Consider the following 18,190-nt stretch of genomic DNA (forward strand, 5'->3'; position numbering starts at 1 on the left):
TATGATTCGACTTGTGACCGGCCTCACTATAAGGAGAAAACACTACTGAGTTGTATTGACTTGAGTGCCAAAAAACCCCTTGGCTTGAATATACCCACCCGCAAAACTCTTTCAACGGGCTCCTCTACCTCTAGGCAGGTCACCTCTTTCCGTGAGCCCCCATCCCTCTTTCTATGTATTTCTACCCTCTTCCTTTCTTTTTTTTCTATATTTCTTTTTGGCTCCCGTCTTTTTTTTCTTTTTAGGAATGTGCTATTACATGCCAGCTATTGCGCTAGCATATGCTCCTCCTGTTTAGTAGCCACATTTTGACCATTGACAACTATAGATATTGGTTATTCCTCATTATTATTAAAATATAGTTCAATAAAATGAAGTACCACCAGTACCTGGACCTTTTTAGGTCTGTGGATGCAGTGTAAAGAATGGAGGTTTTCATTTCGGTAACCATGGTCTTGTAGGCTCTTTTTAATTAGTTACTTATTTTTAGCTAAACAATCCAGATTCTGATTAAACCTTTTCTACGTAATATAGCATAGGTGTAGATTAGTATATCTAAGGCCCATATTGAGTGTATACACCAGGAAAATCTCCCTACGTATTGGCTGGACTTATATAACTGTGTGCCATATACTTTTATAAAACATCTGCAATTGACAACCGTTGCAAAAAAAAAATAGTAGTGTTACACTTTCCAATACATTTGAATAAAGCTATGCCGACCCATACCAGCCAGATGTATGCCACAAGCGGGTCATAGAAGTCCTATGGTGCGTGTGATGTATACGCCACGCAAGGTGTGAAGAGAACCTAGAGCATACATTGTGTTCACATGTATAAACGTGACCCTGATGTAGTCAAGGCAATGTCTATATGTATTGATAGACACGAGCCTCCTCCTTGAGATTCCCTTGAGTTTCCTAGAACTGCCGCTTGTAAGAATAAGGTTAGGATGAAGCAGATGTCCACCCGCAACTTATGCTAAATGTGTTGAACCTGTGGGAAAGACTAACAAGTGACGCGTTTATAATCATTTTCAAGTGTCCCAAGGTACCTTGCAATTTTTTTCCTTCAAAAAAAGTTGTGGTCATGCTGTGATTTGGCTGCTGTGAGCATACCCTTTATAGCCACTTCTGTTGTGGTCATGCTGTGATTTGACTCCTGTAATCATGTAACGTCCATGGTCGCTGACCACGAACTCCTTCCATCCATTTGACGTCCTTCTCTCCAGAGATGTCTGCACATACGGCGGTCCTGTTCCACAGTGACCACCAGGGTACGCTCGCGAGCTCATTCCAGACTTCAGAAGCCAAAGCAAACGCATGTGGGAGATTGAGCTGATTGCTCCCAGAGCACCCTGGGCTATAAGAAGGTCCCAGCCCCATCCTCCCATGCCTGAGCGTTGTTTTCATATCCTAAGTTTGTCTTGCAAATGGTCCCCTAGTGTTTCCTGCTCCCAGTGTTCCCTGTTCCTGATCTAGTGGCGTGTTGAGCTGTTGCCATGCTGTGCTGAATACCATGCTTGTCCTGCTACTCCACTCCTGACGTCTACCTGCTGCCTAGTCCCAGCCAAGCCTGCCTTGCTACTGTCCGAGCTGCCAGAGGTACCCTATATGTAGACTCTGACCTGCGCACTGTTGGCCAGCTGCCATACCGCCAAGGCGGTACGGCCCAGTGAGTCCACGAACCCTATGTGACAGATCATACCCTTTCTAGCTACTTTTGTTGTGGTCATGCTGTGATTTGACTCCTGTGAGCATACCCTGTGTAGCTTCTTCTGTTGTGGTCATGCTGTGATTTGACTCCTGTGATCATACCCTTTATAGCTACTTCTGTTGTGGTCATGCTGTGATTTGACTCCTGTGATCATACCCTTTATAGCTACTTCTGTCGTGGTCATGCTGTGTTTTGACTCCTGTGAGCATACCCTGTGTAGCTTCTTCTGTTGTGGTCATGCTGTGATTTGGCTGCTGTGATCATACCCTTTATAGTTACTTCTGTTGTGGTCATGCTGTGATTTGGCTGCTGTGATCATACCCTTTATAGTTACTTCTGTTGTGGTCATGCTGTGATTTGGCTGCTGTGAGCATACCCTGTGTAGCTTCTTCTGTGGTGGTCATGCTGTGATTTGACTCCTGTGAGCATACCCTTTATAGTTACTTCTGTTGTGGTCATGCTGTGATTTGGCTGCTGTGAGCATACTCTTTATAGTTACTTCTGTTGTGGTCATGCTGTGATTTGGCTGCTGTGAGCATACCCTTTATAGTTACTTCTGTTGTGGTCATGCTGTGATTTGACTGCGGTGAGCATACCCTTCTAGCTACTTTTTTGTGGTTATGCTGTGTTTTGACTCCTGTGATCATACCATTATAGCTACTTCTGTTGTGGGTTGTATAATCTTGGAAAGTTAGGTACAGTAATACAACACTTGATTGGCGGTGCTGAGTACGGCGCGCTGACGGTAAGCAGTCTGTGTTTTGGATTTTACTAATCGGCTGAGACGCACTATTTTTATAGCTGTAATTTCTCTTATTTCAAAGGCAGCCCATTCATTAGGACTTTTCCCTTCCTTTTAAGGTTTTCGCTGAGATCTAACAAAGAACAACCGTCTTATGTTGTATAATTCTGCAAAGGAATTTCTAAAGCTCTTTATATATTAAATTAAGTTTCTGTTTCCCGCTGAATAATGAACAGTCCTATGTAAATGTGTCTCCCCCAATTAAACTCAAATGTGTTATATAATTACCCAACAGTCGTCGCATTTCGCTTCGTCATATTACATAAATTAAAAATCGTTCAACCGTGAACAGAACAATTCATAAAGCGGGGCGGAGGAGCGCCGCCACCGCCAGCCGAATCCTTTTAAGTCTTTCCAGAATTTTTTTTATTTATTTTTTTTTCCTTCGAAATTCACAGACTAAACCTAGCACAGAAAAGTATTGTCCTATGAAATCAAGATTTCCTGAATTAATTAATGGAGCAATGGAATAAATTGTACAGTAAATACACACCGCCTGCGTGAATTAAAGGGTTATTTTTATAAGACCATTAATCCAGTGCAGATTGGAGCAGGCTGTATAACTGACAGCACTTTATAGTGGACGGAGCAGCACACGCTAAAGGAATTTTTTAGTCAAATTTTTTATTTTATTTACTTTTTATTAACGATTATAAGGCTAAAATTCAAAATTTTGTCCCGGAGACTCGAAATGCGTCACATATTCATTAAGTGGATGGGGGCTAGGGCTGCCAGGACCCGCATCGTGATTCTTCTCCTATTACTTCTGCAAGGGCAAGCCGTACCCCACATGAGGTACTCCCATGCCGGCTTATGTCCTAATGATCTGAATCCAAACCTATGGGTGGACGCGCAGAGTACTTGTCAAAGAGAGTGCGAGGCCGATCAGGTGAGTACAATTTGCAGAATATAATTTATATACGGACTATGTTCCTGTCCTGGAGTAGCCATGATCGAGTCCACACAGAATTGATTTCTGGCAAAGATGCTTCTGCTAAATACGGACATGAGAGGGGTGAATAGTTCTAAAATGCGCAATTCTAAGCATTGACCATCACTTTATTGGAGCGTTAAATCCTCTATGATCATGAGGCTCAAAAATCACAAGGACGTGAATACTTTTTTCGTGTGCTTTATATTATTACATTAACATTGTATCAAAAAAGGATTTATTTTTTTCATCCATTTTTATTTCTAAAAAATTTATTGATCATTTTATATTTTTGTTTATTTAATAGGAATGTGAAACTTATGAAAAATGTTGTCCTAATGTCTGTGGAGCCAAGAGCTGTGTGGCAGCTCGATACATAGATTTGAAGGGGAGGAAAGGTCCCGTGGGGATGCCCAAACTGGCTACTTGTGACCTCTTCATGTGCACTCAGCAAGGTTCTCAGTGTGACATTTGGGACGGGCAACCCATATGCAAATGCAAAGATAGATGCGAGAAGGAACCGAGTTTTACCTGCGCCTCTGACGGGCTCACCTATTATAACAAGTGCTTTATGGATGCCGAAGCTTGCGCCAAGGGGATCTCGTTAACTGTTGTCACTTGCAAGTACCACCTCACCTGGCCACATACTAGTCCCCTACCATCAGAGACCAGCGCCAACCCCACCCTACCACCAGTGGAAACCGCCATTATAAACGTGGTTCCACCCGCTTTGGTGAACAACCCCACTCACAAGACGGTGAACGTTGGGGACACGGTCAGTTTCCACTGCGATGTTACTGGAAAGCCTAAACCGGAAATAACGTGGGAAAAGGAAGGAAAGGAAAATGTTGTCATGCGGCCCAACCATGTGGTTGCGAACATAGTGGTCACCAACATTGCCCAGCTAGTTATCTATAACACGCAACTACAAGACACCGGAGTCTATATATGCACGGCCAAAAACACTGGTGGTATTCTGAAGATCAACTTTCCCTTGACTGTCAAAGAGCAACCCGCTAAAGAAAAATCCGGTAATCAGACTTTTTTTCCAACTGATGAATGCCTAAAGCCCCCGGACAGCGAAGACTGCGGAGAAGAGCAGACACGGTGGTATTTTGACGGCAAGAAAAATAATTGTTTCATCTTTGTGTACGGTAATTGCAACAGTAACATGAATCACTTTGAGACCTATGAGTCGTGCATGGTAACGTGCATGAACGGACCCGTCAACATCTGTAGTTATCCCGCCCTCCAAGGCCCATGCAAGGCATACGAGCCACGATGGGCATTCAACAAGCTATTGAATCAGTGCCAGTCCTTCGTTTATGGGGGTTGTGGTGGCAATGAGAATAACTTCGAAAGCAAAGAAATGTGTGAGGAATCCTGCCCATTCCCCAAAAACCAGAAGTGCAAAGTTTGTAAGCCTCGGCAGAAGCTGGTGACGAGCTTCTGTAAAAGTGACTTTGCCATCCTTGGGCGTATACTAGAGTTGACAGAAGACCAAGAGTCTGGACATGCCCTCGTTTCAGTGGAAGAAATTCTAAAGGATGAGAAAATGGGACTGAAATTTTTGGGAAAGCAACCACTTGAAATCACTCTTTTCAACATGGACTGGAGCTGCCCATGCCCCAACGTCACCTCTGTCAGTGGGCAGCTTATAATCATGGGGGATGCCCATAATGGCATGGCAGTCCTACAACCGCACAGCTTTGTTGGTATGTCAAGTGCCCGCCGTGTGCGCAAACTTCGGGAAGTCATCCACAATAAAACGTGTGATCTTCTCAAAGAAATTCTAGGGCAGCCATAATATATTGATGATGATAATACAACATGTATGATACTAAAAGGAATGTATTTTACTGAAATTACTAATAAGTCAACTATGAATTAAAGGACAACTTTAATGTCCGTTATCCTACTTGTAGTTCTATTCTTGTATATGGGGGGCGTATTATAGTAGTTATATTCTTGTATATAGGAGCAGTATTATAGTAGTTATATTCTTGTATATAGTAGCAGTATTATAGTAGTTATATTCTTGTATATAGGAGCAGTATTATAGTAGTTATATTCTTGTATATAGTGGGCAGTATTATAGTAGTTATATTCTTGTATATAGGGGCAGTATTATAGTAGTTATATTGTATATAGGGGGCAGTATTATAGTAGTTATATTCTTGTATATGGGGGGCGTATTATAGTAGTTATATTCTTGTATATAGGAGCAGTATTATAGTAGTTATATTCTTGTATATAGGGGGCAGTATTATAGTAGTTATATTCCTGTATATAGGAGGCAGTATTGTAGTAGTTATATTCTTGTATATAGGGGGCAGTATTATAGTAGTTATATTCTTGTATATAGGGGGCAGTATTATAGTAATTATATTCTTGTATATAGAAGCAGTATTATAGTAGTTATATTCTTGTATATAGGAGGCAGTATTATAGTAGTTATATTCTTGTATATAGGAGCAGTATTATAGTAGTTATATTCTTGTATATAGGAGCAGTATTATAGTAGTTATATTCTTGTATATAGGAGCAGTATTATAGTAGTTATATTCTTGTATATAGGCATCAGTATTATAGTAGTTATATTCTTGTATATAGGGGGCAGTATTATAGTAGTTATATTCTTGTATATAGGGGCAGTATTATAGTAGTTATATTCTTGTATATAGGGGGCAGTATTATAGTAGTTATATTCTGGTATATAGGAGCAGTATTATAGTAGTTATATTCTTGTATATAGAAGTATTATAGTAGTTATATTCTTGTACATAGGAGCAGTATTATAGTAGTTATGTTCTTGTATGTAGGGGCAGTATTATAGTAGTTATATTCTTGTATATAGGGGCAGTATAATAGTAGTTATATTCTTGTATATAGGAGCAGTATTATAGTAGTTATATTCTTGTATGTAGGAGCAGTATTATAGTAGTTATATTCTTGTATATAGAGGCAGTATTATAGTAGTTATATTCTTGTATATAGAGGCAGTATTATAGTAGTTATATTCTTGTATATAGGAGCAGTATTATAGTAGTTATATTCTTGTATATAGGAGCTGTATTATAGTAGTTATATTCTTGTATATAGGAACAGTAGTATAGTAGTTATAATCTTGTATATAGGGGCAGTAGTATAGTAGTTATAATCTTGTATATAGGGGCAGTATTATAGTAATATTCTTGTATATAGGGAGCAGTATTATAGTAGTTATATTCTTGTATATAGGAGCAGTATTATAGTAGTTATATTCTTGTATATAGGAACAGTAGTATAGTAGTTATAATCTTGTATATAGGGGCAGTAGTATAGTAGTTATAATCTTGTATATAGGGGCAGTATTATAGTAATATTCTTGTATATAGGGGGCAGTATTATAGTAGTTATATTCTTGTATATAGGAGCAGTATTATAGTAGTTATATTCTTGTATATAGTGGCAGTATTATTGTAGTTATATTCTTGTACATAGGGGGCAGTATTATAGTAGTTATATTCTTGTATATAGGAGCAGTATTATAGTAGTTATATTCTTGTATATAGGAGCAGTATTATAGTAGTTATATTCCTGTATATAGGAGCAGTATTAAAGTAGTTATATTGTATATAGGGGGCAGTATTATAGTAGTTATATTCCAGTATATAGGAGCAGTATTATAGTAGTTATATTCTTGTAAATAGGAGTAGTATTATAGTAGTTATATTCTTGTATATAGGGAGCAGTATTATAGTAGTTATATTCTTGTATATAGTAGCAGTATTATAGTAGTTATATTCTTGTATATAAGAGCAGTATTATAGTAGTTATATTCTTGTATATAGGAGCAGTATTATAGTAGTTATATTCCTATATATAGGAGCAGTATTAAAGTAGTTATATTGTATATAGGGGGCAGTATTATAGTAGTTATATTCCTGTATATCGGAGCAGTATTATAGTAGTTATATTCTTGTATATAAAGAGCAGTATTATAGTAGTTATATTCTTGTATATAAGAGCAGTATTATAGTAGTTATATTCTTGTATATAGGAGCAGTATTATAGTAGTTATATTCTTGTATATAGGGAGCGGTATTATAGTAGTTATATTCTTGTATATAGGGGCAGTATTATAGTAGTTATATTCTTGTATATAGGGGCAGTATTATAGTAGTTATATTCTTGTATATAGGGGGCAGTATTATAGTAGTTATATTCTTGTATATAGCAGCAGTATTATAGTAGTTATATTCTTGTATATAGGGGCAGTATTATAGTAGTTATATTCTTGTATATAGGGGGCAGTATTATAGTAGTTATATTCTTGTATATAGGGCAGTATTATAGTAGTTATATTCTTGTATATAGGGAGCCATATTATAGTAGTTATATTCTTGTATATAGGGAGCAGTATTATAGTAGTTATATTCTTGTATATAGGGGCAGTATTATAGTAGTTATATTCTTGTATATAGGAGCAGTATTATAGTAGTTATATTCTTGTATATAGGAGCAGTATTATAGTAGTTATATTCTTGTATATAGGAGCAGTATTATAGTAGTTATATTCTTGTATATAGGGGGCAGTATTATAGTAGTTATATTCTTGTATATAGGGGGCAGTATTATAGTAGTTATATTCTTGTATATAGGAGCAGTATTATAGTAGTTATATTCTTGTGTATAGGACCAGTATTATAGTAGTTATATTCTTGTTTATAGGGAGCAGTATTCTAGTAGTTATATTCTTGTATATAGGAGCAGTATTATAGTAGTTATATTCTTGTATATAGGGGGCAGTATTATAGTAGTTATATTCTTGTATATAGGGGGCAGTATTATAGTAGTTATATTCTTGTATATAGCAGCAGTATTATAGTAGTTATATTCTTGTATATAGGGGCAGTATTATAGTAGTTATATTCTTGTATATAGGGCAGTATTATAGTAGTTATATTCTTGTATATAGGAGCAGTATTATAGTAGTTATATTCTTGTATATAGGAGCAGTATTATAGTAGTTATATTCTTGTGTATAGGGGGCAGTATTATAGTAGTTATATTCTTGTATATAGGGGGCAGTATTATAGTAGTTATATTCTTGTATATAGGAGCAGTATTATAGTAGTTATATTCTTGTATATAGGAGCAGTATTATAGTAGTTATATTCTTGTATATAGGGGGCAGTATTATAGTAGTTATATTCTTGTATATAGGGGCAGTATTATAGTAGTTATATTCTTGTATATAGGAGCAGTATTATAGTAGTTATATTCTTGTATATAGGGGCAGTATTATAGTAGTTATATTCTTGTATATAGGAGCAGTATTATAGTAGTTATATTCTTGTATATAGGGGGCAGTATTATAATAGTTATATTCTTGTAAATAGGAGCAGTATTATAGTAGTTATATTCTTGTACATATGGGCAGTATTATAGTAGTTATATTCTTGTATATAGGGGGCAGTATTATAGTAGTTATATTCTTGTATATAGGGGCAGTATTATAGTAGTTATATTCTTGTATATAGGAGCAGTATTATAGTAGTTATAGTCTTGTATATAGGGGCAGTATTATAGTAGTTATATTCTTATATATAGGAGAAGTATTATAGTAGTTATATTCTTGTATATAGGAGCAGTATTATAGTAGTTATATTCTTGTATATAGGGGCAGTATTATTGTAGTTATATTCTTGTATATAGGGGGCAGTATTATAGTAGTTATATTCTTGTATATAGGGGGCAGTATTATAGTAATTATATTCTTGTACATATGGGCAGTATTATAGTAGTTATATTCTTGTATATAGGGGGCAGTATTATAGTAATTATATTCTTGTACATATGGGCAGTATTATAATAGTTATATTCTTGTATATAGGGGGCAGTATTATAGTAATTATATTCTTGTACATATGGGCAGTATTATAGTAATTATATTCTTGTATATAGGGGGCAGTATTATAGTAGTTATATTCTTGTATATAGGAGCAGTATTATAGTAGTTATATTCTTGTATATAGGGGGCAGCATTATAGTAGTTATATTCTTGTTTATAGAAGCAATTTGAAAGTAGTTCATGCTCTTGTATGTAGGAGCAGCATTAGTGAATTTATAGTATTATAATATAGGTATCTTCCTGATCATATTATACACATTAGTGCAGGTGTAGTAAAGATATTTGCATTAGTTTGTCGGGATTGAACACCTTTGAAAGTGACAGCATTTGTAGCTTCCCTCTTGGCAGGTCATACAAATTGTAAGGCTGGGGTAATGCACAGCTCTCCGGGGAATCGAGAAGGTTTACTGTGTGCGTTACTTTGAGAATTGCAATCCCCTAATATATTCTTGTTGTCCTCTGAGTGTTGTTGGATTCACAGGCCGGAGAACTTGATTCACACTCAGCCCTTTGAACTGTGCTGATAATAGGTATGTGTTAGGGATCAGCTACGTAGTTCTCTCATATACAGGTGGGTTTACCTAATGTCATTCTTCACTTTTACCTCCTAGCCACGGGCCACTTCTACTTTTAATATAATACTGTGCCATACGGAGTTCGAATTTAATTTTTTGACCCAGTTGATCTGTGTACTTAGTATGAGATGCAGGCAGGACTTTGTACCGATGGAGACAAGTTACGGACTCCCTGGGATATAATACTCGTGTATGTGATATTTCCGGTGTGACAATATTTATAGCAAATTTGATAGAATTCCTAATGCTTTTCCAGGGAACATGTACTATATGGCAATAAGTATGTGGACCCAGTCCTGTTTATTCTTTCAGGTGTTTCAGCCACACCTATTGCAAGCAGCAGCGTACAATCAAGCACACAGCCATGCAATCTCCATAGACAATAGTTGCTAGTAGTATGGGTGGTACTGAAGAGCTCAGTGACTTTACACGTGGCACTGTCGTAGGTTGCCACCTTTACCACAAGTCAGATTGTGAAGTTTCTGCTCCTCTAGATTTGCCTTGGTCACCTGTAAGTGCTATTATCTTCTAGATCTGCCCCAGTCACACCTGGAAGCGGCATTATCTTCTAGATCTGCCCGATCACCTATAAGTGTTATCTGCTATGGTGACCTGTCTGTCTTCTCTGATAGATCTCATCTGGTCACCTGTAAGTGTTATTATAATCTGCTAGAACTACCCTGGTCGCCTGTAAGTTATTATGATGAGCTATATATTCTCTAGTCATCTTTAAGTGCCATCATTATCTTCTAAATCTGCCCTGGTCACTTGTAAGTGTTATTATCTGCTAGATCCGCTCTGGTCATCTGTAAATGCTACTATCTGCTAGATGTGCTTTTGTCATCTGTAAGTGCTTTTATCTGCTCTGGTCACCTGTAAGTGTTCTCTGCTAGATCTGCTCTGGTCACCTGTAAGTGTTATTGTTTTAAAGTGGAAGTGTCTAGGAGTAACAACAGTTCAGCTATAAAGCGGTAAACCACACAATTCACAGAGTGGGGCCGCTGAATGTTGAAGTGCCATGTGGATAAAACCCTCCTCTCCTTTGTTGTCTCACTCACTACATAGATCCACGCTGCCTCTGGAAGAACTGTGAGTCAAAAGTTTAATGAAATGAGCTTCCATTGTCGCTGCACATAAGCCTAAGCTCACTATGCTCAATGCCTAGTGGGGTATAAGACTCTGGAGCAGCGCGTTCTGTGCAGTGGTTAATTTTAGCTCACTATTTGGCAGTCTAATCTGGGTTTGGCGGGTGCTAGGAGAATTCTACCGGAATGGATAGGGCCTACTGTAATATTTGGTGGAGGAGGGGTAATGGTATGTTACTGTTTTTCAGGGTTTGGATCCTTATTTCCAGTGAATGGTTAATACTAAAGCCCACAAAGACATGTTACACAACTATAGCTTATAACTTTGTGGAAACGGTTTGGAGTTCTGGCCTTTACTGTTCTAACATGACTTCTCCCCTGTGCACACCGCGAGCGCCATAAAGACATGGGGTGAGGAGGAACTGGATGGGCTGCACAGAGCCCCGACCTCGGCCCCATCCAACACCTTTGCAATGAATTGTAACGGTGATTGCGAGCCCGAGCTTCTACCCGAACATCCGCGCCTGACCTAAAAAATTCCCACAGACTCCCCAAAAGCCTTCCTAGAATAGATATCATTGCAGGTCCAAAATCACGGGTACTGCACAATTTGATCTTCTTACATGCCTCTATAACATGTCTACACAACTCTTTTGGGTAGTTAAACCTTTTGGCCCAATTGGGTGCTACTTTTTCTGAGGGCAGAAGTTCCAAACCAGCTTTTCCTTACCAAAACTGACATAGGGTTTAGGATACAAATAAGGATAAAAAATAGGACCAAATATACTAGGCGCTGCTATTAAGAAACATATTTAATTGAATAGAGGTAAATACAGGCTATGCGTTTCGACGCAGGACATGCTTCTTCATCAGGCCATAAATGTATGATAACAACCAAACATCTTATATATATATACATACATATGTGTCCACATAAAGGACCAATCACAAGGGGGAAACTGGGAGGGGACAAAAGAACCTCCTTTGTTTCCGGAGGTTCTTTTGTCCCGTCCCCGTTTCCCCCTTGTGATTGGTCCTTTATGTGGACACATATGTATATGTGTGTGTGTATATACAGTGAAGGAAATAAGTATTTGATCCCTTGCTGATTTTGTAAGTTTGCCCACTGTCAAAGACATAAACAGTCTAGAATTTTTAGGCTAGGTTAATTTTACCAGTGAGAGATAGATTATATAAAAAAAAAAAAAAAAAAGAAAATCACATTGTCAAAATTATATATATTTATTTGCATTGTGCACAGAGAAATAAGTATTTGATCCCTTTGGCAAACAAGACTTAATACTTGGTGGCAAAACCCTTGTTGGCAAGCACAGCAGTCAGACGTTTTTTGTAGTTGATGATGAGGTTTGCACACATGTTAGATGGAATTTTGTCCCACTCCTCTTTGCAGATCACCTGTAAATCATTAAGATTTCGAGGCTGTCGCTTGGCAACTCGGATCTTCAGCTCCCTCCATAAGTTTTCGATGGGATTAAGATCTGGAGACTGGCTAGGCAGCATTTCTCTTCCTCCAAACACAGCGAGTTGAGTTAATGCCAAAGAGCTCAATTTTAGTGTCATCTGACCACAGCACCTTCTCCCAATCACTCTCAGAATCATCCAGATGTTCATTTGCAAACTTCAGACGGGCCTGTACATGTGCCTTCTTGAGCAGGGGGACCTTGCGGGCACTGCAGGATTTTAATCCATTACGGCGTAATGGGTTACCAATGGTTTTCTTGGTGACTGTGGTCCCAGCTGCCTTGAGATCATTAACAAGTCCCCCCCCCCGTGTAGTTTTCGGCTGAGCTCTCACCTTCCTCAGGATCAAGGATACCCCACGAGGTGAGATTTTGCATGGAGCCCCAGATCGATGTCGATTGACAGTCATTTTGTATGTCTTCCATTTTCTTACTATTGCACCAACAGTTGTCTCCTTCTCACCCAGCGTCTTACTTATGGTTTTGTAGCCCATTCCAGCCTTGTGCAGGTCTATGATCTTGTCCCTGACATCCTTAGAAAGCGCTTTGGTCTTGCCCATGTTGTAGAGGTTAGAGTCAGACTGATCATTGAGTCTGTGGACAGGAGTCTCTTATACAGGTGACCATGTAAGAGCTGTATATAATGCAGGCACCAAGTTGATTTGGAGCGTGTAACTGGTCTGGAGGAGGCTGAACTCTTAATGGTTGGTAGGGGATCAAATACTTATTTCTCTGTGCACAATGCAAATAAATATTTATCATTTTGACTATGTGATTTTCTTTATTTTTTTTTTTAAATATAATCTATCTCTCACAGGTAAAATTAACCTAGCCTAAAAATTCTAGACTGTTCACGTCTTTGACAGTGGACAAACTTACAAAATCAGCAAGGGATCAAATACTTATTTCCTTCACTGTGTATGTATGTATATGTGTGTGTGTGTATATATATATATATATATATATATATATATACACACACACACGTATTTGATGTTTGGTTGTTATCATACATTTATGGCCTGATGAAGATGCATCTCCTGTGTCGAAACGCGTAGCCTGTATTTACCTCTATTCCATTAAATATGTTTCTTAATAGCAGCGCCTAGTATATTTTGTCCTATTTTTTCTCCTTATTTGTATCCTATACCTGGCGGTGAACTTCCGTTTACCGGCTTGGATCTGAGATACAGCTGCTGCCCAGGTCCACCTACACACACTCTTGGTGTGTCTGCTTCTTACACATCCCAAGTAGCGGTGATTACCACGTAGGCTGATTTATCCGTTTTAACAGTGTTGTGCCTGCTCAGCACAACTTCTCTAGGTGAGTACAATTCACCTTTATTTCTGTGCAAACGACTCGTGGGTAATCTACACTATGTGGTGCCGCGTTTTGTTCTTTTTCTCCCTATTCAATATCATAGAGTTGTCAGACCCAGCAGCCCTTCTCCCTCAAAATGCTTTTGATGATTTGATCTGAAAGCTTCAGTTTTATCAATTATTGCGGAGTCCTAAAGTATTGGCCCTATTATCGGTCAGTTTTGGTAGGGGGCTGGTGGTGGAGATGTCCATGTGGTGAGGTAGACCTTCCGACCCCAGCAGTACAAGTCTAACATTCATCTGGTTCCCCTTAGTCCTACCAGCAGCACAATAATGGGGGTAATGCTACCCCTGTGTACTAGTAGGGCAGATGGACTGTTTAATTAATCAAATAGTAATTATATAGAGTCTCCTCGCCCTTAAAAAGGACGTCTAGCCACTCACACCATGTGTTTAATATATAGAATATAAATTTCAGGGCGGGAAGCCTGTTCATTTAGGTCTAAGAAAAAACAGATAAGGGGTTGCCCGCCCAAAACAGCTTATCGCTTTTGCACAGGATAGGTCCTAAGTGTTTAATAGCTGGGTTTATACACTGGGACCCCCACGGATACAGAGAACAGAGGTCCTGCATGTGTACTGCCGCACCATTCATTCTCTATGGGACTGTCGGAGATAGTTGAGTGCTATAAAGGGCTATCTCTGGTCAAACAGGACACTTGTGACCCACATTCTCTGGATCTATGGGGTCCCAGCAGGGGACCACCAGTGATGAAATGTTTCTCACTTATCCTGTGATAAGTTGGGGCGGGAAAACCCCTTTAATGTTATAAATCCGCTCTTCACTTACGTCCTACCAGAAGCACAGTAGCCCCATAGGGAGTGCCCTCTGGTCTAGCGCAACTCAACTGCCCCAGCGCTGTCTCCTCTAAGGACTGGAAATGAAACCTATGATGGGTGATGAAGGTGTGAGCTCCAAGCTACTCAGCAAATCCAATCCAGCAGGATCAGACTTAATTGGACACTTCTATTCTTTTAAGTCTTTGTTTATCCCATTAAACAGAATAATAAATTCTAAACCCTCCGGATCTCAAGACATCGAGACAGATCTAGGAATGAAGGGTATATTTTTTCATGATGGGAATTTTGGGGACGGAACACCGCAATGGAGATGACCTGATTACAGGTGACAAATAAAGGAACTTTGAACGTTGGGCAGTAGCCGTAGAAAGATCCGAGCATGGTGGCAGCTGATGGACGGATTCACGGATGACCAGGCCTGGAGCTCCCTTATACGCTTGGTGGATGTTATGGCCATTATAAAAGTAACCTTTAATGATAGGTATTAATGTGGGACCTCTAGCAGAGGTTCAAAAAAAGATGAGCATAAACTTTTTAGGACTAATGCGAATTCCCATTTTGGGAGGCCTCATTCTAGCAGACCTTTTCAGGGACCTGATCGTAAAGCCCTCTTGTGACGAGAATCTTCCCAAGAAGACAAACCTGGTCGTAATTTAGACCGTCTAGGTCAATGGTGTCTCGGGCCTTTTTCAAGTCCTTCCTGTAGAGGTCTAAGATGTGGATAATCTGTAGGTTGGAGCTATCCACTCGTTGAGCAGAATACGAAGCTAAACACATTCATTTGATCCTTGTGTAAGCCTCCTTGGTGTATTTAGACCTGGACTCTGACAAGGTCTTCATGACTAAGTCAGACAGCCCACTAGATTATAGTAGGGGCTGGTTAAACTTCAGGCTGTCAGGGTGAAGTTCTTAAGGTACTGTCAGAGTTGAGTGCCCCGAGACATTAAGTTCTGCACTAAGGGAAGTCTACAATTACACCCTTGACTCATCTGAATAAGTTGGGAAAACCATGACCCCTAAGGCCAGACCGGCCTGGTCTTGCCTAATTTTCATTAATACCCTGAGTATCAAGGAACCTGGAGGGAAAATGTAGAACAGCCTGAACATCCAAGAGGACAGGGCATCCACTGCCAAGGGATTGTCCTCCTGACAAGGGGAAAGAAATATTTTGGCATTGGACTTGGTCACCATGAGATCAATCTGTGGCACTATTCACATCCTAGTGATCTGCTGGATACTCCTGGACTGCTAGTCCTCGACTCAATCGGGCGGCAAATAATGGAGCCTCTACTATGCACATCAGACAGATGGGTTCGGTTATTCTCGGTCTATGTCCTGATCCTTCCCACTTCCCTAAGAAGGGGACCTGATTGGATGCCACCGTACTGGTCATGTTGTCCTACCTTCCCCTGGATCTGCGGAGCAAGTGGAAGAGAACATATCATATGGCTCTAAGTTCGTTGAGGTTTGAGGACATAGACCTCTCTAGGGGACTCCGTAAGCACAGCCGCAGTGTGAATATACCCCTATGTTAGGGAATGTAGTGCGGTGCTCTGGGACAGTATCACACATGATAGGATTAGATACACTAGCTCAGCAGACTATCACATTATTGGCTTAGATACAGAGGCCCAGCAGACCGTATCACACATAATAGAATTAGATAAACGGCTCAGCAGACCGTATTACCTATGATAGGTTTAGATACAGTGGCTTGGCAGACAGCATCACACATGATATGATTAGATACAGTGGCTTGGCAGACAGCATCACACATGATAGGATTAGATACACTGCTCAGCAGACAGCATCACAAATTATAGGATTAGATACACAGCTCAGCAGACAGCATCACACATGATATGATTAGATACACTGCTCAGCAGACCGTATCACATGATCTGCTTAGATACACGGCCCAGCAGACCGTATCACACATGATAGGATTAGATACACAGCTCAGCAGACTGTATCACACATGATAGGATTAGATACACAGCTCAGCAGACAGTATCACACAGGATAGGATTAGATACACTGCTCAGCAGACCGTATCACACAGGATAGGATTAGATACACAGCTCAGCAGACTGTATCACACATGATAGGATTAGATACACAGCTCAGCAGACTATCATACAGGATAGGATTAGATACACTGCTCAGCAGACCGTATCACACATGATCGGCTTAGATACACTGTTCAGCAGCACAATGCTTCTATTGATCTTTGCTGAGGTCTTTGTTTCCAGTATCTGCTTTGTAAGCCGCTTTTTGTCCTCATAAGTTCAGTCCTAGTCTAATGAAAAATAAAATGTATAAATTGAGATTTTACTTCGCTGAACATCACAGGTAACGAGACACAGGGAATTATACAATTCATTAGATGTCTTTATCCACCTGGAAATGATCTGTATTCTCAGCAGCAGAATAGCAAGTGAAGACAGTACTACATCTTCATCATTTCACTATATTAGTATTACACAAATGATGTCATGGCATGAATGGTTGAAAGCTGCTGTAATGTGGATCTGAAGTTTGTTCCTACAGACTCCGCTATGTATGGACCACCCAAGTCACAGGAAACCATTCCCAGAAGTCAGAAATTGCACAAAACCTTCATACTGGGCAGGATGCAGCATGTGGGGGCTCGGAGAAGGTGTAGAAGAGTCTTATGAGGTCAGGTAGACCGCCCTCCAGCCTGATGATCCAGATACACACAATCTATGACCGGAAACCCTGCGAATCATCTGGATAACATTACCGCGCAGGACTTGCTGTTATTTCCTGATTGACTATCTCCTCTTCTGTCCATATTGTAGTCACACATCCCGATCATCCAGCAACCTCCCCGGTCTCCACCTCTCAGTGATGCTGCCCCGAGGAAAAACTCCTAGTACTCACAGCCTGACATTGCTGAAATCTATTGTCCGTATCCAAGTCACCTGATCTATGTACGATGTTATCTGCTGTGTCCATATGCTTAAACACGGACATCAATGCATTACCTCCTAAAATGATAGCAGATATTCCTGTCTGTACAGCGGTCATCCGGAGCCTTCTTACCGGGTTTCTCCTCCGTATCGATCCCTGGTCTGGACTGTTTTTGGATCGGTCTTCTTCCATAGCTCCTCAGTGTGGTGTATCTTCCTGGTCAACTCATCCTTCTTTATTTCTAGCTGTTGGATCAGCTCAGAGACTGACGCTGACACCTGCTCCTCCTCAGAGGCGTAGCTAGGTTCTCCAGCACCCGGGGCAAAGATTGTTTGGTGCGCGCCCCGCCCCCCCCCCCAACATCTCCTTCCCCCTCGCCGTGTTTGTTTTCTCGACCAATCGACGTGTCATTTCTTTTTATGTAACGCGAGCATAAAATTATTTGTACATTTCACAAGCAATATGGTTCTATACACAACACCAGAACCAAGCTCACTACATATATACAACACCAGCACAAATACAGCTCAATTTAGTGCAACCCCTGCTGTATAGGTTTGTACGGCGTAAAACTACAGCTCCCAGCATG

The 18,190-nt window shown here is 39.8% G+C and overlaps 1 protein-coding gene across 1 annotated transcript; it reads left to right on the forward strand.

Moving 5' to 3' along the window:
* Positions 1 to 3,209: 3,209 nt before the first annotated feature.
* WFIKKN2 (WAP, follistatin/kazal, immunoglobulin, kunitz and netrin domain containing 2) lies at positions 3,210 to 5,336 on the forward strand. Its single transcript, XM_075845548.1, has 2 exons — positions 3,210 to 3,407; positions 3,757 to 5,336. The coding sequence occupies exons 1-2, from the start codon at positions 3,210 to 3,212 to the stop codon at positions 5,254 to 5,256; spliced, it is 1,698 nt and encodes a 565-aa protein (XP_075701663.1). The 3' UTR covers positions 5,257 to 5,336.
* Positions 5,337 to 18,190: the final 12,854 nt, after the last annotated feature.

Source organism: Rhinoderma darwinii, chromosome 13, assembly GCF_050947455.1.
Source record: "Rhinoderma darwinii isolate aRhiDar2 chromosome 13, aRhiDar2.hap1, whole genome shotgun sequence".
NCBI classification, from domain to species: domain Eukaryota; kingdom Metazoa; phylum Chordata; class Amphibia; order Anura; family Rhinodermatidae; genus Rhinoderma; species Rhinoderma darwinii.

Coding starts and splice junctions, on each gene's coding strand:
- WFIKKN2 (XM_075845548.1), top strand. CDS start 3,210: ATGCGTCACATATTCATTAAGTGGATGGGGGCTAGGGCTGCCAGGACC. Junction 3,408..3,756: donor GAGAGTGCGAGGCCGATCAG/GTGAGTACAATT, acceptor TTTATTTAATAG/GAATGTGAAACTTATGAAAA.